The 27,161-nt window shown below is 43.3% G+C and overlaps 1 protein-coding gene across 1 annotated transcript in view; it reads left to right on the forward strand.

Moving 5' to 3' along the window:
• Positions 1-25,259, forward strand: part of LOC147703682 (perforin-1-like) — a 41,237-nt gene extending 15,978 nt beyond the window's left edge. Inside the window, exons 2-3 of the mRNA XM_086932042.1 lie at positions 13,789-14,373; positions 17,893-25,259. Coding sequence (XP_086788168.1) covers positions 13,826-14,373; positions 17,893-18,979 — 1,635 coding nt within the window. The 5' untranslated portion in view covers positions 13,789-13,825 and the 3' untranslated portion in view covers positions 18,980-25,259. The remainder of the gene's footprint in view (positions 1-13,788; positions 14,374-17,892) is intronic.
• The last annotated feature ends 1,902 nt before the right edge of the window (positions 25,260-27,161 follow it).

The raw sequence follows: 27,161 nt of genomic DNA on the forward strand, positions 1-27,161 counted from the left end.
CTATTGGAAAACAGGGGGGTTAAATAGCAGGACCAAAACTCAGGGTTGTACCTGAACAGTGCATTCAGTAGGCCTTTGGGGCCGGGTGCCCCGTCCGATCTCAAGTGATTTATTGTATGCAGAATTCGCTTTTGTGTTATCTGTACAGGTTCTACTCTTTGCGCATGCATGATAAAAATGCTACTGGCTTTCTGTATTTCTATGATTTCGGTTTGGCGTTGGATAAAGTCTTTAAGTCAGTGACTGATGCGTCCGCTGATATCCATTTTTCCATACTCTAACTCCTAGCCTCTGATATTTTCTCTGGACTGAAGCACCTTTTAGTCTTGTTTGCATTATCACCTGTGCCTACTGTTGTCTGAACAGTTCTGAAATTGTATGTGTCTTCAATATGAATGCTCCAAGATTGTTCTGTTATGTGGGAGGTAAATTGGAGATGTTTGCTATTTAGCAGAAAGTTTATTTTTGCCCAACACTGTTTCGAGTTTCTCTGCTTACTTACGTGGAGCAAGTTGGTCTCATAATGTTCTTTGTGTGTTTCCTTGGCCACCTTTATCTCGTGTTTTAGTTCCCTTTTTGTATTTTCTATTATTATGAGAGTCTGGTGCGGAGGTTGGGGACCATTAGTTCGAATTAACCTTAGTTGTTTGTTCAGTACCGTATACTTGGCGTGTACCATGGCCCTCCTCCGGCTCTGGGTGTTTTATGATCTCTGTGGGTAGGTTAACATTTTTTATTGATGTTGTTTGTAAAAGACTCCCAGTGCCCCGTAATATCTCCAGCGTGGTCTGCGTCTGTAGATGATAACAATGACTCGCATGTCTCTAATATTTTGTCGATGTTCTTTTCATACCAAATTAACCGTTTTAAGTTGTAAAGTTGTGTTGTTAATGTAAGAGGATTTGCCTGCTCTGACCCAATTGGAGTGATGATAAATATTTCAGTATTTACTGAGTTCATCATACCATTACATTCTAGGAGGTTTGACATGATGACATTAGTGGAAGTATCTGTGGGTGCGGTCTTTATTGTACCTGAAAAATGCCAGGTGCAATAAACATCACACAACTTGGGCGGGTTTTGCACAGGGACTGTTATTTAATAAATATTGAAGGAGAATCTAACTAAATTACTATTTTCATTGAGGCTATATCTTCTCCTGACTAGCTATTGAATCACAACACTTCCTGATCTAGACAGGTATGAAGTTATGGGTTCCCATCACCTTAACTGCTAGTGGTCTATCCCCCCACTGCCCCCCCCCCCACCCTCCTCCTGGAGGTGAGCCATTTTTGGATGTTTGGGGTGGTCTGCGTACTTACTACGTAATAACTTTCTTCATGAAAGTTAATGTCCCTTTTTCCCACATGTTAGGGATTCTAAAGGCACCTAGGGCTTGTGGAATCCCTTGGATGGAACCAATAAAAAAATACCAAATACAGCAAAAATTTGGGGGGTTTGGAAAATTTGCAAAAAAGTGCTGGGCATGAAGCCTAATTTTTTACTAACAATGGCATCAACAAAAGGTACGCTATGCTGGAATCTCCATACACCCAGCTTTCAGGAACACACAGAGTTCCTGGAAAACATTTTTTACCACAGTTTTTGGATTTTTGTATGTGGTTGTCTATTTTTTCTATTTTTTGTGGTTTCAGCCTACTGGAAGTTTGAAGTGGAACCGGGAGTAAAACCTCTGGGTGAACCTGGAAAGCTTTACATTTATGAAAACTAGACAACATGTAGAATTCCGCACTTTGCATAGATCGCTCAGGGTTTCATAAATAAACTAATTATCGAAATAAAAAATAAGGGAAAATATAGAAACCGCTAATTTCATCTGTAATCGTTTCCCCAATGGATGATTCACAAAAGTAATATACTGTTGTGCCAATCAGATCCTTCTAGTCACGGGAATATATAGTGTTTGTTAGTTGTCCAAAAACACACAATACTCAGAGACAACAAATGCTGCTTATTATGATTTTTCACTGTGTTCGACTGTGCTTCATTTCGTATGGTAAAATCTATTGAATGAACAATGGGCATAAAGGAAGTGTTTACATTTTAAAAAATATACACAAGATACTGTGTCATTGTGTAATGCAGATTGATGGGGAATTTGCCTAACAAGGTGATGGAGTAGACCTGTTTCTCATCTGTTCTAGCAAACCTTAGAGGCATCCTGCCTGAATAGCACTGCAGGACCACCAGAGGGGAGGATAGCAGTTCCCCTTACAGGTGGCAGGCTTGCCGACCTGTTGCTATTCTACTGTGAAAACTGAGGGAATTTGAGGTGAGGTGGTGAGACCGTGCTCCCGTAGACGTATTGGGCAGAGCAGCACCTGCAAGGATGACAGCACTGCTCTCGATTGGAGCTGTGAGCCCCCGCCTGGAGGATATTGGAGGATGCAAATCTGAGGGCTATTTCCAAGGCCAAAGTGGGCCTGCTGATCCGGTGATGTTCTGCAGTGCACTTGGAGGGCCCCTGAGGTGAGTAGGTGAGAGCGGGCTAGGCAGATGTTCCAGGACGGAGATGCGTCAGTGAAGTTCGGCTGCACTAGTTCTGATTTGAGCTGAAGCCCCTGGCCAGGAGGACAACAGAGGCTGCACTACTGCGGGTGACCCCTGATGCAGAGCGGCCTTCCGCCTTGGCACAGTTGAGGTGGTCTGTGGTGGTCGCACCAGATGGCGCCTCCTATGGTACTGTTTTGGAGTGGGCACCCAGCTCCACTAAATAGACCTAACAGAGGACATTTGGAGGGTTCCCGGGTGACAATAGGGCTCTGGACCTGGGAGGGGTCCTGTTAGACGGCGGAGTGCAGGTGAATACAAGGCCTCGTGGCACTAAGGAGGTTGGATAGGTCCAATTGAACTATGGCCCCAGATAGGAACAACCCTGATAGGATCAATTCACAGGGGCTTCGCAAACCAGCCTTAGGAGGTGCCTAGCATATTACCTTGGGGGATGTCCCACAGAGACCCACAGAGACCCAGTGAGAGGCCATATCTGGTAGCCGGACTGAGTCCTGGGTCCAGTGTTGCCCAGCCGCAGTGAGTCATGGGTCCGGTGCTGCCAGTGGGGAGGCCCCAGAGGGTCAGCTATACCCATAGACCCTTGCAGCGGGCGGGCCTCTGAGAGCCTGGGAGATGCAGCCAAGGTGAGATAGGGAGATCTAGAGTGGACTGTGGGGAGGGGTTCAGAGCCTGGACCTGAGAAAGTCTTGAAATCCTGCAACCAAGCCGCAGTTGGTGCAACTTATAGGAAATCTGGGAGAGCCAAGTGCACCCCTCACTGACCTTGTGCCTTAGAGGAACCCTTGGCCCACTGTTATTTACTCCAGGAGGCGCAAGCATGGGAAAGGAAGGAGCCCCTAAACACAACAGAATAAAACAATATGCAACTCCTCACCGACCCACACACCTGACGGAGTCCCAGACAGTGCAGAACTGGAGGGTCCCTCAGAGGAGCCTTCAGGGGCATATTTGCTGACAGCTACACACAGCTCTTGCAAAGGGGAGACGGGCTAAACTTGCTATCAATGTAAACCTGGCTTATACAGATCTACAGAAGTTAGAGGAGCGAATACACACCTAATAAGGTATGGTATCAGAACCTCAAATGGAAATGAAGAAATGGAAGGTGCAGGTAACGTCACCAAAACTGGCAGTCAACTTGTTGCATAATGGGGTGGACGAAGCGGAAAATGTCTCCCACTCAAATAACTTGTGCTTCCTGGGCTTTCCAGAGCAGGCAGAGGGTGTCAACGCAGCAACCTTTTCCAAGGACTGGACTCTTACTGGCCTGAGAGCGAGAGACCTCTCCACAGAGTCTGTGTTGGAACAAATGTCCTGGTTTAGCCACCCATGCCAGGCACTCCCCAAGAGCTTTAATTGCTCGTGTTTTAAACCACAAAGACTGGGAACGTATCCTGTGGACAGCCAGGGAGTCAGACCACCTAGCCTTTGAAAATAAGAAAATCATTATTCACCTGGACTACACAAGCAAGATCCAATCGCACCGTAAATCTTACCCTGAGGTGAGGCAAAGTTCAGAGCCACGAATCTTCAATATATGTTGCTCATCCCCGCCTGCCTTAAAGTGATCTCCCAGGGAAAGAGTAACTTTTTCGAGGATTCAGAGGAGGTATAGGGCTTGGCTGAAGGTGTGGGACAATGCTGGGATGCGTCCAGAGGGCCCCCGATGTGAGGAGGAGTGGAACACACAGTGGCAACTTGTGAGCAGCAGTAATAGGAGGTGATCTAGACCCCAGAGAGGGGCCTGCTGAGTGACACCACAGAAAACGATCCGAGCACATGGCACGATGGACAGAAAGACAACTTCTCCTAGGAGGACCAGAGAACACACTATAATGGAGCAGAGGCCATGGTGAAGAAGACTTTGATTGCAAAGACTGGAGGGGGGGAGTCTGAGTCATAAACAATGAGTGACACTGTCCTACCCTGATGTCCCAATGCCTGGAACTGCTGGGGTGTAGGCAGAGACAACGGACAGTCCACTCACTGATTTAGGGTAGCAATAAAATGGGCAAAGTCTGCTTCACAGGATTAGACCTGGGACTGGCTGGGCATTTAAAACTCCCTGGGATTGAATGGCTGGAACAAGACATTGGGCATCTCTTTCCGTACAAGGTGAGGGAGAGAGCAACAGGTAACAGTTTCTGACCCCAACCCCAACCAGGCGATTGCTGTGGAGAACCAACTCTGGTCGGGAAGCAGCCCTTTAGGGAGGAACGGGTGGGTGATCAGACCCACATAGAGTGTTCTGGTTCCATTGACTTTATACTCTTCTTCTTTTTTCTTTTTCTTTTCTCCATTCTCGGTTTGCAAGTAGTGCTCCTGACCCAGACTAGAGACAGGGAGGAGCGACTAGTTAAGAAAGTGGGGGAGGGTCTTTGTGCATGTGGTCCTAAAAAGGAAACCTAGATGTTACATCAGGACCGGGCCCAAGTTGGAGAAAGTGAGCTGTCTGCTGAGAGGGTGGGTGGTGTGACGGAGACCTTTTTGGAGGCATGTTGGGGATCAGTTTACAGTTTATTGATAATGGCAACTGGGACTCGTGCAAGAGACTTGGAAGATATGAAAGGTATGCAAGACTTGGAAGCCGATATGACCATCCCATTGGTATTCCAGAGGGGGAGGTGGGCTCATCCCCCGGCTACCCTACTAGAACATGAATAAGATAGCAGTTACATGAAATGTGCAGGAGTTAATTAATTGCACTAAACACTGCGATGGGCACTCTTAAATCTGGAGATATAAGGTGCAGGAAGAACTTTTGCAGGAGACCCATCTGTTGAGGGCTGGGGCCTCGCGGCTAGGCAAAAGATGGTGTGCAGGTATATATTCTAATTATTCTTGAGGGGTGGTCACGTGTATGGTGGCTGGAGTCCCTTTCCTACAAAAGGAGGAGCATCTCAACCCCCAAGTGCGCTATATCATTGTAGTGGGGATACCGGATGGGTACGAAACCTGCATTGTGAGCTCTTACGTGCCCAACGTAGTTGACCAGGGATTTTACCCTAAGAAGCTGAAATTAATAGCCCACTACATACATGTGCGACTCGTATGGATGTCGGACTTTGAATGCATGCTGAACTGGAGACTGGACAATGCTCCCCAAGACAAGTTTATAAAACCCACATCAAGGTCTCTCTTGAGGAAGTCCTGGAGAGACTTAACTGGGAGTGTGGCTACACATCACCCAACTTAAAGCAACTACTCTTTTTATTCCCTGTACATGGGGTACACAGCAGGCAGGATATGGCACTGAGGTGGACAGAGGGGGAAACAACCTTTACAACAAAACTTTTACAATGCACCATCCACTCCATCGCATGCCATTACAACGCAACCATTACAACGCATGACACTACAACGCATACCACTACAACGCATGTCATTACATCGCAGTCATTACACGCATACCATTACAACGCATACTGTCACAAAGCATAGTACCCTTAATAGTAATTTTTACCCCTACACTATCCAACACTTACCCTACTTTTGCACCCCCCTGGAGTTAGAATAGTAATTTTTACCCCTACACATCCAATACTTACCATACATGCAATGTAATGGTATGCTTTGTAATTGTATGCGTTGTAAAGGTAGTATGCATTGTAATGGAATGCGTTGTGAAGGTAGTTTTTAAAAATTTGTTGTAATGGCATGCGTTGAAATGGAATGCATTGTAATGGATGTTGCATTGTAAAATATGCATTGTAAAGGTATGCGTTGCAACGTCATACATTCGGACAGAGGGCCTAGCTATGTTCAGAAGCTCTGCATACCTTAGCTGATACCTATCAGATCACTCCTCACTGCTGGGCACAGTGCTTAATGGGTGGGTTATGCCTAAAATCCTGCTGTGGCGACTCCATATGGAAGTGCTCCAGGATGAGCACATAAAAAAGTTCACAACACGCTTCATTAGAGAGAACTTGAACACCACTGATAGCAGGCTGACTGAATGGGAGGCTTATAAAATGGCACTGTAAGGGGAATGCATTGACTGCATGCATGAAGTGCAAGAGCAGTGGGAGCAGGACCTCACAGATTTATATCATAGACAGGCAGGTTGGGAGAGCCACCCTGACCAGTACCCCAATGCTGGCCAGCAGAAAATGCAGCTCAAACAAAAGACTGGAGACAGCCTGGCATGACTGGAGAACTATACCTGCACCCAATACAGATAAAGCTTTTTAGGGAAGGTGATAAACCTGGTAAAATGTTAGCATGGCTCTTAAAAAGGGACAGGTCATAATCCCATATTCTCTCAATGTGTGGGGCGGATGGGAAGGTAATGGTGGCCAGTCACCAGACTAATTCTGGCTGTGTGATGTACCTGTGGGATGGTTTCGGCTGAGGCACTGCTGGCGGCTGAGGAAGTTATGGAGAAGTATCACCTGATGGCTGCACTACCCAGGCTGGGCCAGGTGCTTCAAAAAACTCCTGGAAGCCCCCTAGAGCTGAAAGAGATAAAGGAAGTGATAGGTGATATTAGCCTGCAAAGACCCTGTGGACGGATGGGCTCCTTGTGGAACTGTATCAGACTCTCATTGATCCTACTGGAATTTTGTTTAGAAGTATATGCGACAGCGAGGGAGAAAGGAGAGTTACCGCAAACCATGAGAGTATGTACTGAGCTGCCTCTAGTTCACCAACCTATTCCAGCTGGGTTGGTCCCAAGCGCCAAGATGCTCCATGGAGTGGTAGTAGCGCTATACAAATTTGACGTTACATTACATTACAGAGGCCACAATCATGCTGATACCTAAAAAAGGGAAAGATCCAACTGACCTCTCCTTGCTGAATACAAATCTTCAAATACTATGCAAGGCCTTGGCCAATACACTACTGCCGGAGGTACAGACAGTGATACAGTAAGACAAAAACCAGTTCATCCTGGGGAGGAATACCATGTACGATCTATGACAGGGTTCTCCATAGTGGTCCTAGAGGGTCAGATCCATGCCAGATTTTTAAGATAACTACATTTATCTAAATGGGGATATTTTAAAAATCTGATATGAATCCGGCCCTCCAAGGCAGACTTGGCCTCCTCAGCAGATAAGTATGCGGTGGTAGCCCCCGATATTGAGAGGGCATTCGAAATGGTGGGGTTGCATGACATGTGGTCTGTTCTGCGACACATGTGAATCAGCAACAATTTAGTACAATAGATGTGACTAATATAAACGCATCCAGTGGTGCCGGTGGATACTGGGTGTGTGATCTCAGACTCTTGGGTGCTGGCGTGAGAGACGAGGCAGAGATGCTAGCTGTCACTTATTCTTTTCGATCCATTGGGCAATAATGGGCCTGAAACATGTTTACCCTTGACTTTCACTAACTATAGCTGGAGTGGACCATTATATCCACCTCTTGCTTAACTCACGTTTTTATCCCTGACAAAGGAACTCAGTGATGAGCTGCAGGTACACACAGGTTTGAGGCAGCTGATAGCTCTGGTAGGTTGTAGAAGATTGATTACACAACTCCATATAGGACTACTGGCAGACAAGGGGAGGCATACAGTGAGTACCAAAGATAGGTTGAGAGTGGATTGCTGAATGGTCTGAGAGACTGTGAGAAGGTCAGTCTGGTGTCACCCAACACCTGCTTTCAGCTCACTCTCTTCAATTATTTGCTTGACCCTAATGAAGCTCTCTAAAATATATCCTGAGAATTCCACCAAGGGCAGCAGCTTTTTTACTCATGACCTGGTTTTGTGCCTGGCTGGCGGGCTTCTGGATGGAGATGGTTAGCACACTGTCTCATATAAACGGAGTGACCTTGAAAAAGACGGAGAACTTCTGTTTACTAGGGGTGCTCCACAGGCACGAGCCAAATGTCAGCCCAAATGCTGACGCTCAGGGTGGTTCTTGCAAGGTGAGGGATCGCAATTCTCTGGAGGCACCCTGTGGAGGTGGGATTTACAAGAATGGGCTCTAGCAGATGAGAAACATATCAAACATATCCACAGAAACGACAAGGTGGCTGAGGATTTACTAACTTGGAGGAAGATGGTTGCAAAGCTATTGGATCCCCTAACCACTGAGTTTCAGTAACTGTTATGGAAGGAATGTATGCACTAATATGGGGCATACGCATGGTCGAAAATTGTGTGAATCGGTTGAGGGGTGGGGCGGGCTTACTGAGTACCGCAACAGTGAGAGATGTGAAAGAAATGTTTAGTGGGATGAATTGCCCGGGTAGCATCTCATTGTTTTGCTTGCCATGTGTTTTTAGTTTTTTCAATGGAAAATGGCAAAATAAAAAGTTTACAAAAAATGCAGATTGATTGTAACAAACGTTCTACTCCTAATTACTCCCACAATGCTTTATCCCTATTGTGTGGGTGGGCCTAGTACTGAAACAGACCCCCTCATATTGAAAAAATTCAGCATTAAAAAAGACCCATTTCAGCAATGTTGGTTGCTGAAGAATTTGCTGCCATCTGGGAAAACTGACTAAAACCAGCCTTTTCTGAAAACTAGACATTAGTGACACCTTGGAATACCGAAAAAAACACAGGCATTTCTGGAGTCTGGTAGGTATTTCCGACAATGCCCTGCAAGCCTCAAACTTTGGTTAAGTGAGTTACAATATGTACTGAGAGTTCCAATACCAGAGTTGAAACCAGGATAAAATTACCAAAATGATATATTTCATGGGCTTGTAACATGACCTTCCAGGGTATCAAATGCTTTCTTGACTCCTAATGAGGCCAATGTGTATTCCTCGTCAAATATGATCATGTGCGCCAGGCTCCGTAGGTTATGTACAGTGTTCTGCTATGTAATAAAACCTGGCTGTTTAGGATGTATTATATCTTGGCCTATTTTCAGGGCTCTCATTACAATGGCAGGTTAAGAATTTTGCTATCTACTGTCATCATTGACATCGGCCTGGATGAATTCAGTCCTTGTGTGTTTTGCCAGGTTTAGGGACCATTACAAAGAATGTTTCTCTGAATGAGTCAGAAAGATAGGCACTTCCATTGGACTCATTACAAATTTCCAACTTCTCCATCAGTAGCCCAGCATATGCGTGGTAGAACTCTGGAGTGTATCCAGCCAATGGGTCTTTTATAAGATTCACTGAGGATAATATTTACACTTTAGTTAGTGAGTTGTCAAACTGCTCCTTTTCCTTCTGTGTGAGAAGCAGCAATCTAGTTTCCTGTAGGTCTACACTAATCACTTATGAGTCAGGGGTTATTTCCCTTGTATGTCATTTCTGTAATTTAAATATTGTTTTAATGACCATTTGGGTGTGCTGAATTTCTTAGTTCTGATTAACTATATGAAAAATGTGGGAGTTTCCATGTATTTTTCTAAACACTGTGCTAATATCTGCCTCTCTTACATGTGTAGGCATAACTAAATCATGTGTACTAAATAACTAAAACCAACAAATGCAAATGGATGATTAAAAAAAACTAACATGTTTTCAATCTTTTAAGTTTTGAAAGAGAAATTCTTGCCTTTTTCTTATTCCATAACATTTCTAAAAAAGACTTAAAAATCTTAACCCTTTCGATGCGGATGACAAAGCCAGCTCGTCATGGGCGTTACCTGCGCTGCGTGCATGACGAGCTGGCTTTGTCACAAAAGCCGCGATTTTCAAATTTCAGCGCACAGCGGGAAAACCCGCTAGCGCGCATACGGTTAAACTTGAATCTAGGTAAATTTGATAGTGTAGAAATAAAAAAAGGAGCTAGTATCATCTTCAGGATATCAGTTATCTCCAACAGAATATTCTTTAAGGAGAGCACTTCAATGCCATGCACATCTTTGATTTACTATCCCCAAGGTTTACTTCAGTTGTCTCTTCAATTGAGTTAGAGACGTAAACATCCAAACCCTTGATTTTTTGAGTTTTCTAAATCAAACAGTAGTCTCCAAACGAATTCAATAGCAAGTTTTCTAACTTATCAACTAATCATTCATACTTAGAATCAATGGAAAATTAATCCACTTCAGCAAATAATTCTTGCATTTTAATACACTGTTTGAAACGTGTAATAAGATATGGTCAGCATATGCAGATAACTTTAATTCATTGCCAGGAAAACATTATTTTCTTTAATCTGATGTAGAAAAGGTTCTAAATCTGGAAAAGACAAAAGCACTGATAAGGGACATCCCTGTCTTGTACTGCTTCTGAAAGAAATTAAGCAATAAACTAACAAATAAAGTGATATACTTCAAACATTTGGTTCCAATACTATGCCATTTTAAAGTTTGAAACATGTATTCCGAACCCAGCTGGTCAAAAAAGCTTTTTCGTGCACCAACTACAAAAACAACAATTTTTAAGGTCATACCCTAGGTCTTACTTAATATTTATATATTTTAAAGTGACATTATCCTAAAACAATGTTCCCATACTTATATGCAAATAGATTAGGAAGAATGAATCTTTAGCCTCCGAACTTTCAATTTAGCATATAACTTGCAATTCGTGTTAGTCAGCGAAATTGATCTGTAGTTCTTCCATAAAGTTACATCTATCCTTTCTTGACACAAATGTATGGCTCAAGAAAAGAAACTGCTGACCTATCCAGGAAAAATCTCTTATATAATCTCAAAGGACGCAGGTATTAGTATGTAAAAACTTTATTCTATCTGGACTTGGAGAGTTTTGCAATAGATTCAATGTAAGCTCTCCAATAGTCAACTCTACCTCTTCACAATATTTGAACAAATCATTTTTAATATTTGAAAATATGTATTTTAATAGCTGGTGTAGACGGAGTAATCTTTGCAGCATGCAATTTCTCAGAGTATTTAATTAAAACAGATACTAATATTTTAATTCACAACTCTGCTAGTTTAGTGTTCAATACTCTTTACAAGTGATCTTCCTTTTAAGCCTTCAAATAATGTTTATAATTTGCCCATTTTGTTTTGACTGCCATCATATTTGACTTTAGCTTTGCACTGAATAGCGGATGCATTTTTATATTTTTCTTAATAAAGTTGGCATTAACCTTGACTAATTCTTCCAGTACACCTTGTGACCTACATGTTTACTAATTACTTTCTAAGCAGTTCATTTTCAACATATTCTCTTTCAATTTTGAAGAATTTATCAGAGATCTTCTTCATATACACAACGTATTTCATAAAATCCCTAAAAGGTATCCCAAGAGTTTGCACAGAGGTGTCTACATGTGAATTTAGTCCTCAAACTCTTTTAACAAGGGCTTCAACTTTAGATGCATATAACATATCCTTTAACAAACTAGTAAGAATCTCCATCTACTTTATTCATTTTGGAAAAAAAATCTAATTCAAATGTAGTTAGGGCATTATCAAATAGTAAGACAGTTTCATTTTAGACCCCTTCCATTTTGTGAATGGGTTCACCACGTCAACTTGGGAGTGGTAACTTTTCCATGGTTTACAACTGCTATTTTGGACCTAAATCATTGAGACATATGGATAGTAAATGCTATTTTTAAGTCTCGTCTATAACGTCTTCCCAACAATGATTCCTTATATATTTTTAAACCCATTTTAGGAGTCAAAAAAAGTTACTGACCCCTAAATGGGATTAGTACATTGCAAAAGGCTTTTTTGATGTTGCAAACTCCAAATCGGAACATTTGTGAAAAAATTGATACTTGTATAGCGCACTACTCATCCGCAAGGGTGAACACAAAAATGCTTTGTACATCAGGCCCCACATCCCTTAACATATCACTGAACATGTGCTTTAAAGTGGTGGAACTAAATGGCTTAGGATCTGCTTCAAGGCCACAGGATGGGAGAAAGTTTAATGAAGAAATTAAGCAAGATGGTATATTTGATTTTTTTTAAAAGGCTATTTAAAATAGCTTAACCCAATTTCCTGACCTCCTAATAAATGTTTAGGAAAATTGTGCTAAACAAATCAGTGTTTTGCTGCCATTATATAGTTTTCTTTTATGAAGGGTGAACCCCCAAAAGTCCTGTGGAGGGTTAGGTTCCTTAGCATGTTGTAAATCTTTTTTGAATGCTTAATGAGTAACTCGTGTAATTTATTGCACTATATATATCTAAAATGACAGCAAAATCATGGAAGATTTCGCAGAACTGCACAAGGAGCGTAAATCAGCGTTTAGGGATATTTTCCATAGCGCAAAATGCACTCTCGCATCCTAAAGGGAACAGAACACAAATCAGCCAGCAGCCTCGCGTGCTCACTAAGTTCATTGTTCATGTGCTGCTGCAGTAGAGTTTTTGTGCCAGAATATTCATAATTACGTAAACGCGCGTAATAGGGTAGTTTTTGGTAACTTCACGTCAAAAGAGTACAGAATTACTTAAATTACTTAGATTACTCTGGCATAATAAAAATTTCACCCAAGCAGAATTTTTAGAGAATATAAGTGAAAACTATGCTGTAAAAGGCACCATTTTGTTCAATTTTCTTACAATGTAGCAACTCTCTTTCCCACCTTCTCTGAGCGCACCTGAGGGAATCAGACTTGTTTGCTTGTCCACTGTAATTTGAGGTAGGTATTTAATCACCATCACTTTCACCAGCCGGAACTGATAACAGCTAGATTCTGTGACGCAGAAGAAGTGCTACCTTTGCGCCAGTTCCCTTTGATGTCTGTGCTACCCACCTTTCAAATAATCCAACTCTATTAATAGGCAACAACACATATGCCTGTTAGTGAGCTTATAACGAGATGAAATTAAAATCACCCAATAAACGGCACCAAATCAGAAAGAGGACTTGCTACTAATGAAACCTGCTTTATGTTTACTAATGGTAGCATTGGTGCTTCCAAAGTGCAACACAATTTAGTGGTGTGCTTGCAGGACGGTTAATGCATAGCAAATAGACGCCACCTTTTCTATTGCACTGTGCCACGTGAATGCCTTTGCACAAGTTTAGCAAATATACCTTTTAGTTTTCATGGTTTTACCCCTTTTGATTACAAAAATGATGTTGGAAACTGAAATGTAAAGTGTATTTCTTTCACATTCACATCACAGTATTACCAGATTGGCCATGCAAAACAGCTACAAACCTAGGTTTATTCTTGTTAAATTTACGAGATTTTTGGCGTACTCCTCTCAAGGAGGACTAGTTTGTTTTAATTTTGGACAGTTACCTTGGTATGAAGTGACTACATCCGTATATGCTCGTAGAGACATATTGACAGAACCAGTGACCTAAAATATGGTAAATCGTGGGGATGGTGTCTACAATGAACCCTTGATTCTACGCTAGTTGCATTAATTCTCTGTGCTTTGTTTTCAGGTGAGCAAGAGGTCTCTCGTTAGGGCGCCAATAGGTGATGGCCATGGGCCACATTGGGAAACATGTGTTTTCCCTGTGGGTGCTGGTGGTGGCCCCAGTACTTATAGCCAATGCGGACGGCCGCTGCATGTCTGCCACCCCTGAAGAATGCAAGACATACAAATACATCCCTGGCATTTTCAGCGCTGCGAATGGCTTCGATATCACCACGATGAGCCAGAAGCAGTACCCAATAATCCAGATGACAACAACTCCGGGCAAAACATGTATTGTGTGCCAGAACAGACACCAGCACCAAGACTTCCAGAAGCTGCCAGACGTCTTCGCAGACTGGACTGCCATTGATCAATGTCACAGGAAGATTGGCACCACCAACTTCCCATCCAGTGCTGAAGTAGTGGCGTCGCTTGGAAAGTGGGTGAAGAACAAGTGGGCCATAGGACTTCGCCCGCTGCCCCAGCAGAGCACCAAAGAGCAGCTGGTCTACGCCGGCTCTCAGTCGGAGGAGGCCAAGTTTGCGAACGACAAAAGGCTCCACGACAAATACAGTTTCACAAAACACGAAGTCCACTGCAGTTACTACAAGTAAGTAACATTGGGTATGGAGTCGGTGAATGGCCAATGTTCATAACAACATGCTGTAGAAGGGGCTACTTTGCAAAGTGCTCAAAAACTGCGGCGCTGGAGGGGTGGGCGACCACGCTGAAAGGATGGGGAGCGAGTGAGCCTGCATTGAAATGAATGAGGCCAGCAATGCACAAGTGAGTCAGTCTATTTGGTGAGCACGTCACTGACGTGGGAACGAAAGTCGATGAGGTGAGGAAGGAAGAAGAATGACGTGCACTCCGTTGCAGGAAAAGGGACCAGGGAGAGAGGAGCAAGGAGTAAGTCACCGTGGAGGTGTGTGTGGAAGTAGGAGGAAACCTGGTGAAGCAAACGAGGGCAGTCGAGTAAGAATGAGTGGTGTTCCAATTGAATCAGACCTCGCACACTCTTTACACACTAAAGTTGCAGTCTGCCCTACCTTGGCTAAAACAAATGCAGAGCGAAAAAAGTATACATTAATCAAGAGAGAAAGGATCACTTGTCCTGTACAACCTTTAGGCCTGCAGGAGTGGGTTGGTTTGGCATCCCAAAGTAAAAGACCCTCATGCACGTGATGGGTATGGTGGTGTTCAAGCGGTATATCTTGGTTCTCCGCTGTGTACGTCACGTGTGTGCATAATCATAAGGTCATTGAGTTATGCAGCCTCCACCTGGAGGATCTTACCCAAGGTTGTGCCAGTAGTGAGCCAGTGATAGGGAGTCAATAAAAAGGCCCGGAAAACCAGATAAAAGGTATTTATTAGGTCTGGGTTCGGGTCTGAAGAACTCTATAGATGTGCACCTTTGGATGAGTTATGCGTCGTAGATGCACACATAGTTATAAAGTTAAAAACATTGTAAAGGGGAAGTAGGGAATGGTCAACATGTTTCTGCCCTTTCTGCCTAGATTAGGGCTTACAGGCATTCGTCAGGACCGTTTACGTGAATTAGGTGAGGGAAAGAAATTAATAAAGTGCTCTCAAAACAAGGTGATCAGAAAATAGGATTAATTAACCTGTTTTCTTTGAGTAAAGGTCTCAATGTACCTGGAATAGAAATAACACAGATGCTTTTACACATACATGGGGAAGGGGAGACATTTACAAGGGGACAGATAAAAGCAGGTATCTGCTAAGTAAGTCTAACACATTCTTAGACTACATTCACAATTGAAAAATGGCAATACTTCATAAACCAACAGTACATCATGGCAATGTCAACTCTCTCATCTCACACTCCACGCTAGTGCAGTGGGCTGTTGCATGCTCAGGGAAGGTGGATCATGCATGTTTTCTTAAAATCACTCATATTTAAGATTGGGTAAAGATTTACCTAGGAGCGAAAAAAGTAACCAATCTTTATCACAGGGCAGCCTTATTCTTACCTTTAAAAAGGGAGATTCGAGGGAGGGAACAAGCACTTCCTGACAACCACCTACAAAGAGTGAAGTAATGACCAAAAGTGCCAGAACCTTCTTTCCCCTATTAACTTAACAGTTTGGAGCTTTCCAACTCTGACCTAGCTAACCTATCCACATTCCCTATCCTGTGGCCAGCACCAACCCGCCCAAGAGTCGCGGGGAAGACACTGCTATGGCTCTGCTCCCCCACACGCATTTATTAGCACATGTGCAGTTATGTGGTAGCGGGGCGAGAATAAGACTCTCCTTATGCACACGAGGCTGGAGGCAGAGCACAAGCAGGATTCCAGAAGGCGGTATAGCTGATGACGTATCCAGTGCATACAACGCCAGAGGATGGGAGATGAGCAAGATTCCTTTGATAGTCAAGCATCCAGCCTTGTAGAAGGGAGACAGGCCTTTTCTAGAAGGAACAGCATGGGAGACCGGCACACCCCATGTCATTTAAAATGCAATGGAAACTAGTTAAATTGCTGTTTCCCTACTTTAAGAAACTCCAGTATAGAGTCCTTCTTTGAATGTGTTTTGGCACTTTCCAGCGTGCCGATAACAACCTGAAAATCTTCCATTCTAAAAGAGAACGTTTTTGCATCTTTACAGATCCGCCATTTTAGAAATTTCAGTGCGTGACACAGGTTCATATATACATTTTCCTCTAGCCCTGTGCCATTCTCCTACTCTTGAAAATTGACTGTAGGCACATGAACTGGTATTCCTGTTCAGAAAAGGATGTGGAAGGAATGCTTGTATTAATCTCACCCATTAGTGTTCCCAGAATCTGCATGTGAAATTTTAATAATGTCTAAGAACATTTGCAAAGAATACAAATTTTGCAGCTCATGAAAATTGCACTGTTTTCTAATTTTTCAAAAAGTTTTTTTGCAAAACTCTGTGTACTAGTGTAAATGTATGCCAAAAATAGTTTATCAGAAGAATTTTCCTGTAAAAGATTTGGGTGCCAATTCATTACCCTGATCATTATTTGCCCCAATTTCCTGCAATTTGGTTTAATGTATTTCTTACAAAAGTTATTAACTTCATAACCGTTTTAAGACATTGAGAAGATTTTTGAAGATTTGAAGAAATTCACAGTTTTCGGAGAAACACCTTCACAACTTTCCACACTTGAAGTTCAAACACTAATCACTCTTTTTGGACAGATTACTCTGTCTATAAAGACCTCAATGGATTTTCATATCCCCTGATTCAAGCTGGTTATGTACCAACCACTGTCTAGCCATTGTGCTGTGGCCAGAAGGGTTTTGCTTTCTTTCAACCTGCATTTCCCCAGCTGGCTCTGTTGTCACTGTCCTTTGGCCTAAATTCATGAACACTTTAAATCCAGCCTTACCTGCCTATAGGAGAACTAGATGAGAGATCATAACTCAAAAGTGGTAGACCACACTTATTACAAATTTTAAGACGATCTCTGCTTTAGCTCCCCAGCCTATCCTGTAAACTGAGGCTAAGCCCGATACTAATTTCTTGGGGAGTTACTGTCCTGAGTCAGTACTATTTTTGCAACAATACGTCATGAATAGCACCTAGCAGTAATGGAAATAGGTTTTGACACCCGAAGACCGTATAGTAAGAACTGCTAGCAAACGCTGCAATCTGAATTTAAGTTTTTACTATGGTTTTCAATGTTGTAGATCATTAGAATGAAGACCTTCCCTATATGTCACTCTGTGGTGGTTGAATTATTTATACCTGCTTCATGAAAGATTTTCCTGAGTTTCTACTGAGGAGATTCCTCTATTTTCCTCCCACCTTGTGGTTACTCCTAACAAAAGTGGGCAACCAGCTTCTCTTCCTTTCTGTACCTCTCCATACCTTACTTCTGTACATCCTCAGCATGTTTCCAAAGGAGGATATTCTTGCCTGGTCTCTGCATTGAATCTACCACTATACTTGAATGACATGGTTCCCACCCCTTCAAAAAAAGAGATAGAAAACATTGGAGAAATGTAAAAAAAATGCTTCAGTTGAAACCCATCACCAATGCCTTAAAAAGTGCCTTAAAATAAAAATAAATAAACTAGAGAGATGCTAACAGGTGATTCCTTCATATAATTTCCCTTCCCCTCTGTCTTTTGCAGGTTCGGTTTGAAGCGCGATATCCCTCTCGATCCCATGTTCTTGACGTGGTTGAAAAGACTGAAGCACCCATACAACTCCCAAAACAAGGCTGTGTACGAGGAGCTTCTTCAGCTGTACGGCACGCACTACATCCACCAAGGGGAGCTGGGAGGCCATGCTGAGGAGGTGACTGCACTGAAGACATGTGAATTGTCCCTAGATGGCTTGACCGTTGATGAGATAGGTGACTGCCTGTGGTCGGAGGCCTCCACCCAAGTGTTCAGGATGGGCACCAAAACCACCCGCCATGAGATGTGCCAGAAGGCCAAACAGCGCCTGCTCTCGAATGGCTTATTCTCAAGGAAGTATGATGAGCGCTTTGTGAAGGCCACAAGCCGCTCTTCAAGTGATATTTCTCTTCTCTTCATGGGAAGTGAGAGCCGCAGAGAGATGTTGACCTGGATGAAAAACTTGAAGAAGGAGCCAGACGTCATCTCATACTCATTGACACCCATCCATGAGCTGGTCAACTTTAACCCCACGATCAAGGAGGACTTGAAAATGGCAATTACTGACTACATCCGTACCAGAGCCTTTAGGAGGAAGTGCCCGACCTGCCCTAAGGACACGATGCCAAGCCCCCTTAAGCCTTGCACATGCCTTTGCAAACAAAATGATCAGATCACCCAAGACTGCTGCCCCAAGAAACGAGGCCTGGCCATGCTGACCGTACAGGTGAAGAAAGGGGAAAAGTTGTATGGGGACGTGATTGGACAAACAGATGGGTTTGTGAAGGTGTGCCTGGGGAAGAGGTGCCTCCAAACAGACACTATTGATAACAATGATAACCCAAACTGGAATTACAAAATGATTTTTGGACCCATTGTCTTGAGCCCGAATTCCAAATTGGAAGTAAACATCTTCGATCAGGACTATCTCTGGGCAGAAAAACTGGGATCATGCACAGAGGCACTGGGGAAAACCAATGGCTTTGAGAAAAAGATCTGCTACCTGAAGCATGGCAAAATCTTTTACGATATCAATGTGGAGTGTGGCCCTTATCTGACAGGGCTGTCCTGCTCCGAGCACAAAGCCAGCTACCACTGAGCTCCACCAGTGCTGGCCGCCAAAACCAATTTCTCCCTCACCAATGAAAGCAATGACCAAGTAATTTACTTCCAGAGAACATATGGCCCTGTCTGAAGAAGAACTTTACTTCAACATAAAAATGCTTTGATCTGCGTATGAGGCCATCTTCAACCATATTTTAAAATTATATTCTTTGATGTCTAACTTTTATCTTTTTGGAATCAGAATTCAAGCTGAGCTTTAGTTGTAAATTATACAGATTCTTTGTAGGTCTCGCCTATGAGAGAGAAAGTAATGTCTCTTGCGAGACCTCATGTTACTTTACAGGGGGCTAAGAGGCCACCCATTGGTTACCATTACATGGCTTCATTGTCATGTCTATTTCTTTGCTTCTTAGTGGCCAGCTTCCATAGGCTTCCTTACTCTTCGTGTGTTTTCCATTCCCTGGAACATGGACATATTACTTGTGTCCTTCTACTGCTCATTGTTTAGGTACTGCTTTTTGTTGTTCTGTTTTTGTTTATGCACCCCATACAGTGTGTATTTTGCAGATGTCTCCCTCATGTACTGATCCTCCTTTATGTACCTCCCTCAGTCCCTTTTGCCCGCCGACCCTCTGTTGTCTGTCCGATTGTCCTGGCTTCTTCTTCCTTTGCTCTATTGTGTATCTGTTTGCTCCCAGCCCACCCCGGCCACCCATAGTTGCCTATGTGCTAACCTTAACCCCTATCTCACGTCCTTTACTGTCCCTGTACTCTCCCCTCCCATCCCATCATGCCTGTCCTCTCCCCAGCACCTGTCCTTGTCTCCTGCACTAAGACCCTCATTGAAGATCCCGGCAGTGCCTCCACTCTAGGCACCGCAGAGAGATCCCACATGCCTCCACTGTAGAAAATGCTCTGTTGCAAACGCTGCACATCCTAACAGTGCCTTAAATATAGGCCTGCTGATAAAATTTGTGCTGTCGCCCCATTGTGTTTCCTAACCCTCGCCCTCTCCTCCCGCTCTCTTTTCTTCCTCTTCTATTCCCTCCCTCTCTTCCCCTAATTCTCTCTCCCCTGCCTGCGTTTCCTTTCCCCATACCTGATCCTTGCCTTTATAACTCTTGTTTCTCCAGCAATTACATACCTGAAACTTTTGTAATTATGTAACTATGGGCCAGATGTAGGTCGCCAATTACCGGCCGGTAACGGACGATTTCCGCCGTTACCGACCGGTATTTGGGATTTGGCATGTAGGGGGCATTTTATTTACAGAATCGGTATATTTACCGATTCGGTAAATGTACACAATCGGTAAAATACCGAACCGGTAAATTTACCCAATCTGTAAATCAAGATGTAGGTGGCACTTTAATCAGTGCCACAGGCCCTTACTGAATCGTTATTTACCATGGAATACTATTCCATGGTAAATAACGAATTCCAGTGTACATGCACATCTGTGCATGTACACCTGTGCCATGTGGCACACAGACATGCCCTAAGGGCATGTCTGTGTGTCACATGGCACACAAGCCAGAAACAGGGGAGCAACAGGGTGTCAAAGTGACACCCTGTCACCCTTGCAAATTCTGTAATTTTACCGATTCTGTAATTACCGAATCAGTATTTGCCATTGATTCCTATGGGCTTCAAGGCCCATAGGAATCAAAGGCAAATACCGATAATTACCGAATCTTACAGATTCGGTATTTTTACCGAATATTTTACCTACATAGCAATTACCGAATAGTGAATACCGAATCGGTAATATTCGGTATTTACCATTCGGTAATTTGCTATTACCTACATCTAGGCCTATGTTCTTGAAGCAATTGTACCTCCTCATGTAAAGCGCTCTGAAACCTCTGGATTTAGCCAGGGCTATATAAAACTTTGCAAAAAGGAAGGTAGATCCAAGAGTGCTCCTACTGTAAGCACTGCCGATCCCAGCAGGGTCTTTGCTGTGAGCATAGCAATACTCTTCAGTTTCCTTACAGTAAACAGCGCTGATCCAAGCAGTGCCTCCACAGTATACACCGCAGATCACAGCAGTGCATCCACTTTAGACACTCCAGACAAACCCCGCAGTGCCATCACTGTAAGCACTGCTGATCCCTGCAGTGCTTCTCCTGTAAGCACTGCAGACTTATCTAGCGGTGTCTCCACTGTATGCAGCGCGCATCCCTCAGTGTCCTATCTGTCAGCACTGCTGATCCAAGCAACACCTCCAATGTAAGCACTGCAGACATCCCAGTGGTGCCTCCACTGCAATCACTGCTTATCCCATTGCTATCTTACCTGCAAGCACTGCAGTTCCAAAAAGTGCCTTTACTGAAAGAAATGCAGGTCCCAGCAGTGCTCGACTGTAAGCAGGGCAGACAGATCCAGGGTCGGACTGGCCTATATGGCGATCAGTCTGGCAGTGCCAGAATGGCTTGTTTGACCGGTCCATGTGTGGGCCGTTCTTATATGTTTCTGGGCCTGTTCTAGGGTCTGGTGGGTCAGTATTGTGCTGTTATTTTCCCTGATAGTACCAGAAACACTGCATGCAGCAAGCACAAATGTATGCACTCTCTCATACTTCCCTCTTGTCAGGGCACAAGTCCCAAAAAAGAAGTGGGGGGACGGGGTCACCGGAAGTGACGTCACAACAGGAATCTCATGGGTATTCATATGCCTCTAGATGAAAGGTGGTCTGCACCCTGCCTCGTGGGGGCTGCGTTTAATCCCCCCCACAGTGAATACAGGACAGACGTTCTGAATGAGCTCCGATCTTGCCCCAGAGAGGCCAAAGCATGAAGTCCAGCTTTTGGGGCGGGGTGACGGCTTCCACCTGGTAAAAACCCAGTAAAATAAGTGGGGGGACGCCGTGCACCCGCGTGGTACCCCGACTCGAGCCCTGCCTCTTGTTCTTCCCCGCCTCCCTGTTCCTCCACGCTGCCCTCCTTCCGTTATCTGTAGTGTTGCCACCTACCACCCGCACACCCTTCCTTCAGTTGTTAGAGGTGTTGTTCTCAGTCACCCTCCAGTCCTTCTACCCTGTCCGTGGTGTTTGCCTCTCCCACCCTGCTTCCCTGGTGCCACCAGGGTCCGATTGGTAAAGCGGACACTCGGGCAATGTGCCGGAATTTGAGTTGCAGCTGTGGGCCGCTTTTTTGCCAGAGTGGTGGCTGATTTGTGCTGTCTGAGCTGTTAGGAAGCCGCCAGTCGCCCAGTGGGGGCAGGAGGAAAATGGGCCTCTATTACCTCCCTTTTACCAGCAGGATGGAGTGCCATTCCCAGTCTCTCGCCGGGCTGGCCCATTAATGTATGCAAATTGAACAGGGGCAGGGGGCCTAAGCAGACGTGTCCTCACTTATATTCAGGTGTGGTTCACCATTGTAAAATAATCCGTGCACAAAGAGTCCTGGCGACATTTGTATTTTTTTTTTATCTCAGTGAAGTTAAGAAAACATGCCTCTTTTAGAGAAGCCCAAGTCCTTCTTTTTATAATACTTAAAACACTGATGCAGAGTTTTGTGGAAAGGTGCAACCCGCAAATGTGGGACACTTTCTTTTTTAGGGTGCCCTGGCCTATTTTTGATCCCAATCCAACCGTGGGTGCTACCTACATATCTTACCTCTATTCCTTAACCCTACCCCCTCCCGATGCCAGCATACTGCTCTTCCTTGGCGGTCAGATCCGTCTCTAATCCCATAACTCTTGTCGAATGTGTGATCCTCAACAAGAAGCTGTGTATGTCATTTGCCACTGCCTCTCATCTCCCAAAAGTGAAATTTCTTAGCACTCATACGAAAGCTGTTCTGGGCACTATATGAAGCTGGAGAACTGGTCATTTCGACATAGGCAGATGCCTCACCTGGCAGAATCAGTCAGATGCCAGGTGCAACCTCATAAATCATCTTACTGAGAGTAGAACCCTTGTCCTGCCTGCAGTTTGTGTAGATTGCCTCTAGGCGAGTCATCAGGGAGTACGTGACCTGCAAGTTCAGCTGCATTACAAGCATGCTATAGAACCTGCTGCTGCTGAAGGGCATGACAGCAGGATGTTACCCCCTAGCTGGTCTTTGCGCTGGGCACCCCTAGTCGGCTGCGCTTTTCAGTTGGCAGCTGGGTGAGGTGTGTTACACCAGACTTGTTGTGCATCCCATTGTTATATAAGCAGAACTGTGTTAGCCAGATATAAGCTGCAGTATCTATTGCATGGATGAATGACTGAATTCATGAATAAGTGCATGATTAAATGTATAAATGAGAGCATGCATCGATATTTGAATGAATGACTAAATGCACAAATATGCAAAAGCTTGGAAGTATGATTGAATGCATGCATGCATGAATGAATGGTTGAATTCACAACTGAACAAGGAAGTTATTGAATGCATGGATAAACAGATGGATGGGTGATTGAACGAATAACAGAGCACATTAATAAACACATGCTTGAATGAATGCATCCTTTGATGGACCAATGAATTATTGACTTCATAAATGGATGGATGAATTGCCGTACATGCGAGCGACTGATTGAATGCATGAATAAACACATTTATGGATTACTTCTTGAGTGGATTAATGACATTTTGATGGTATGTATGAAATATCTGCTTATTGCATTACAAAGTACATGATTACATTTATCTTTAAAGTGATTCATTTGCATAGTACACCTCTACAAAGCCAGCCTCCTCGTACATGGGCTGGCTTGAAGGACTAGGTGCACAGCAGCAACAACACTTCTTCTCAGGGCAGTGCCACCTTCTGTCCTCCTTCTTACCTCACCCACCCCCTCCGTGCTGCCTCCTGTCCTGCTCTCACTTCCACCGCCAATAAAAAACAAACATCGGCAAAGCCAATAATACGAAAGCTATTGGCTTTGTCAATGTCGTTCAGCTACGTTGTATAGCAGCGACATAGCACTTTTTTCAATGACTTTCAACCATGTCGAACAGCACCATACTGTTACACAACATGACTTAAAGACATTGACAAAGCCAATAGCTCTTGCATTGCCACAAACTATTGGCTTTGCCAGTGCTTGTCTATTTTTACTCTCCCTCCTGGCACTGACAGACAGAAAAAAAGTTATCCCACCACACCCTCTAAATTGGGCAGAGTGTCGGGTGGCTATCCTCCGACGAGCCGTACTCCATCGGGCCATTGTAGGAGTTGGTCTGAGACGAAGCTGGAGTAGTCTTCGCCATCGACATAGACATACTTAAGGTCAGTTGAGCACTAAATCGAGTGGGCAAGCAGTTTGATAGAGAGGGTACTCTGTCTCCGTTGCAATGGAGTACCCTTTCAGCCATACTCAAAACCTCCCCCATGGGCTCCAGTGCCGTTCGGCTAGATTAGCAAAACGCAAATACAGCGTACATAAATCTGAACTTCGTTCTGTAGGTAGCTGATAATATATAACAAGAGAAAACCATGCTGAGAAGCTCTTGAGAATCTAAAGCAGGTGATTTGCATAGGCCAGAGGCTTTTAAAAAACAGAAAAATAACTAGTAAAAATGTCTCCCTTTTATACTGAGTGCTCCACGCCTAATGATGTAACTGAGCTGTGCTGTAGGGGTCTTAGAATACTGCATAGGGCAGAATGGTTGCATCTAAACAACAGTGTCACAAAATCTCAGGTAGACATCCATTTGTTGAAATCGCATCAAAGCGTAATTGTAAATTTACGCTTCATTTTTAATGCCCTGGTTGTGGTCTGTGACTAACTATTTTTCTTGAAGATTCTATGTGCTGGAATACATGTTAGATTTAATTACAAATAGGCAAAAGTGAGACTGAATATCCAAAATAATTTAGAATAAGATGGTATGCCTAGTGAGTATCTAGTAGTCTGAGCAATAGGTTCACTGTGATTGTGTAACTTATTGAAGCTACTTTACATTATGATTTGCTAATATATGTTAAGTATACAAAAACTAAACAAAGTTTGCATTTCTCTTTTTCATAGTTTCAAATATTTTCAAATAGCTAATAATACAATTGAACCTTCAATTTTAACTTTTAGTTTTTAAAAAAAAATTTATTGTTTTATATGCTGAATTTTTTGTATATGCATCATTATATAACTCAGAATTTATGATATATTGGTTCGAATTCACCAAACATGATAAAATATGGGATTTGATGCAAGGTTTAGAGCTGCTCTTTAATTGCTTTTTTTTTGTTTCTTTTATTCCATTGGTTCATGGATCTATACGTTGGTCCTGATTTTTATCTGTAGAATAGTGCACATGATATCCCCTACTACTGAAGTCACATAGGCTAATGAACCTCAATAAAGCATTTTTGGTTTGAAGCTGTAAAGTCTCATTTTGTTGTCTCCCGTAATCTGATGCGTCTGTTGCATTCTCTGCATCGCGTCAGGACTCAGCATTGTTTAGCATTCCACATTTCCTCCTGTTGGTGATTTGTCCATATCTTGAAGAACTGGTGCATCCACCTGCTCTGTAATCCCATTTTGTGAACCATTGTATTAATGCTGCTCATGGTCCAACACAGAGAAGACCTCATATCCAAGGAGATAAGACATCAATAATCCTTGCAAAGCACAAAGCAAGTCCCTGGCTAAAAGGGCCTCTGCACTCGGGCCGGGGGCCAGGCATTCGTGGCGGGATGTCTGCATTGATGTTTCTCATCAAGGAGGTCCCACCAAGATAACTGCAATTAGAAAGCAAAGATAATGTGGGATAGCTGGGATAGCTGGGACAGGGGTACCTTTTAAAAAACAAGCCAGATTAGGTGCCAAAACGTTGCAGGCTCTGTGCAATTTAACTTGTTTACAGACTAGGGAATGTCCTACTGTGGAATCAAAGTCCTTCCCCTGTAAGTAAAAGGTGCTTATCCGCACGCTGACATCTGTAGAGGAAAGGTAACAACCACAATTCATGAATATAGTTATTGCCCAAGGGCTCATATCCACCAACGGGATGATGTTTCATGCATGATGTGTGAACTGAAAAAGTGAGATAGGCAGCGAAATAATCCCATGTATTACCCATACCGCTGAAGCATTCCCTGCTACAGAAAATGGTAACTGTCCAAATATGTAACAATGTGTATGTTGCGTCTTTCATTGACATTCATTTCTGTTTATCAGTCAAATTAAATGGCAAAAATAGTGCAGAAGTATTCAAATAATCCCATGGCACTTTTCCATTTTTGAGTGTTTGCAAGGTCCAAGCAAACTGCATTACAGAACGTAACTGAATCAGACCATTATACAAAACAGACACTTCATGTTGAACATTATCAATGACAGATGAAACAATATTATCTAAAGTATATATATATGGGGAGACAGTGTATTAATGATGTTACCTACTACTGCAAGAACCTTTTCTAAATTAGCTTGGTCAATTTGTCCAGACGCACCGTAGCTTCCATCTGCGAAAGTTTCCAAAATTCATTACTTGCTGAATAAATAAAACGTTTTCTCCGAAGGGATTTCGGACCTAAAAGAAAATCAGCCAGGTCGATGTCACCTGACAAAAGAAAAAGGTGTTGTTTCATAGACGACAGTGTGGAATGTTCCAATCATTGCTGACACAATTTACCCACTGAATATGTGGTAACTGTATGGGAATATGGGAAACGTGGATCAGGTCTACTTTGTGTAACCCTTCTGTGGTATTCAGGAAAAGCAATTGGCAACCATTGGAGCCCTTTGGCCACAGTAATCACCCCAAGGGGTCAATATTAGAAGAGTTAAGTGTACCATTTTGAAACATGACAGCCAAGTCTTCAATTGTGTAGTTAGTGTGTGTTTGACATGCATCATATGAAGGCAATAATGGAATGGAGGGAATATTTAGATTTTTGGCGGTGGCTAAACCAAAAGAAGTAGTCTGTTGTACCGTGTCATTCACAAATAAAAATTGAGATGGTATCAGACATGCGCGATGCAAAGCTTAAGTGCCCTGCAATTGCCAATCTTAAGTGCCCCAAATAGATTTTAAATCTATTACGTCCTTCCAGTGCTCATAACCCTTCATGGACAAATCATTCCTGAAGGACAGGGATTAAACTAAATTAGTGTGTGTCAACATAAATTTAGTTTGGGACGGCATGCTTAGTTTATAAAAATAGGACTGGGGGTCTGAAAGAAAGCAACCAGAAAAATACATAAAATTACTCTGTTTGGTCTTTCAACTCCCCTGTAAAGGTGTCGTGCAATGCTCCCACTGTGTATAAATAGAAA

This window comes from Lissotriton vulgaris, chromosome 7 (genome assembly GCF_964263255.1).
Source record: "Lissotriton vulgaris chromosome 7, aLisVul1.2, whole genome shotgun sequence".
Lineage (NCBI taxonomy): Eukaryota > Metazoa > Chordata > Amphibia > Caudata > Salamandridae > Lissotriton > Lissotriton vulgaris.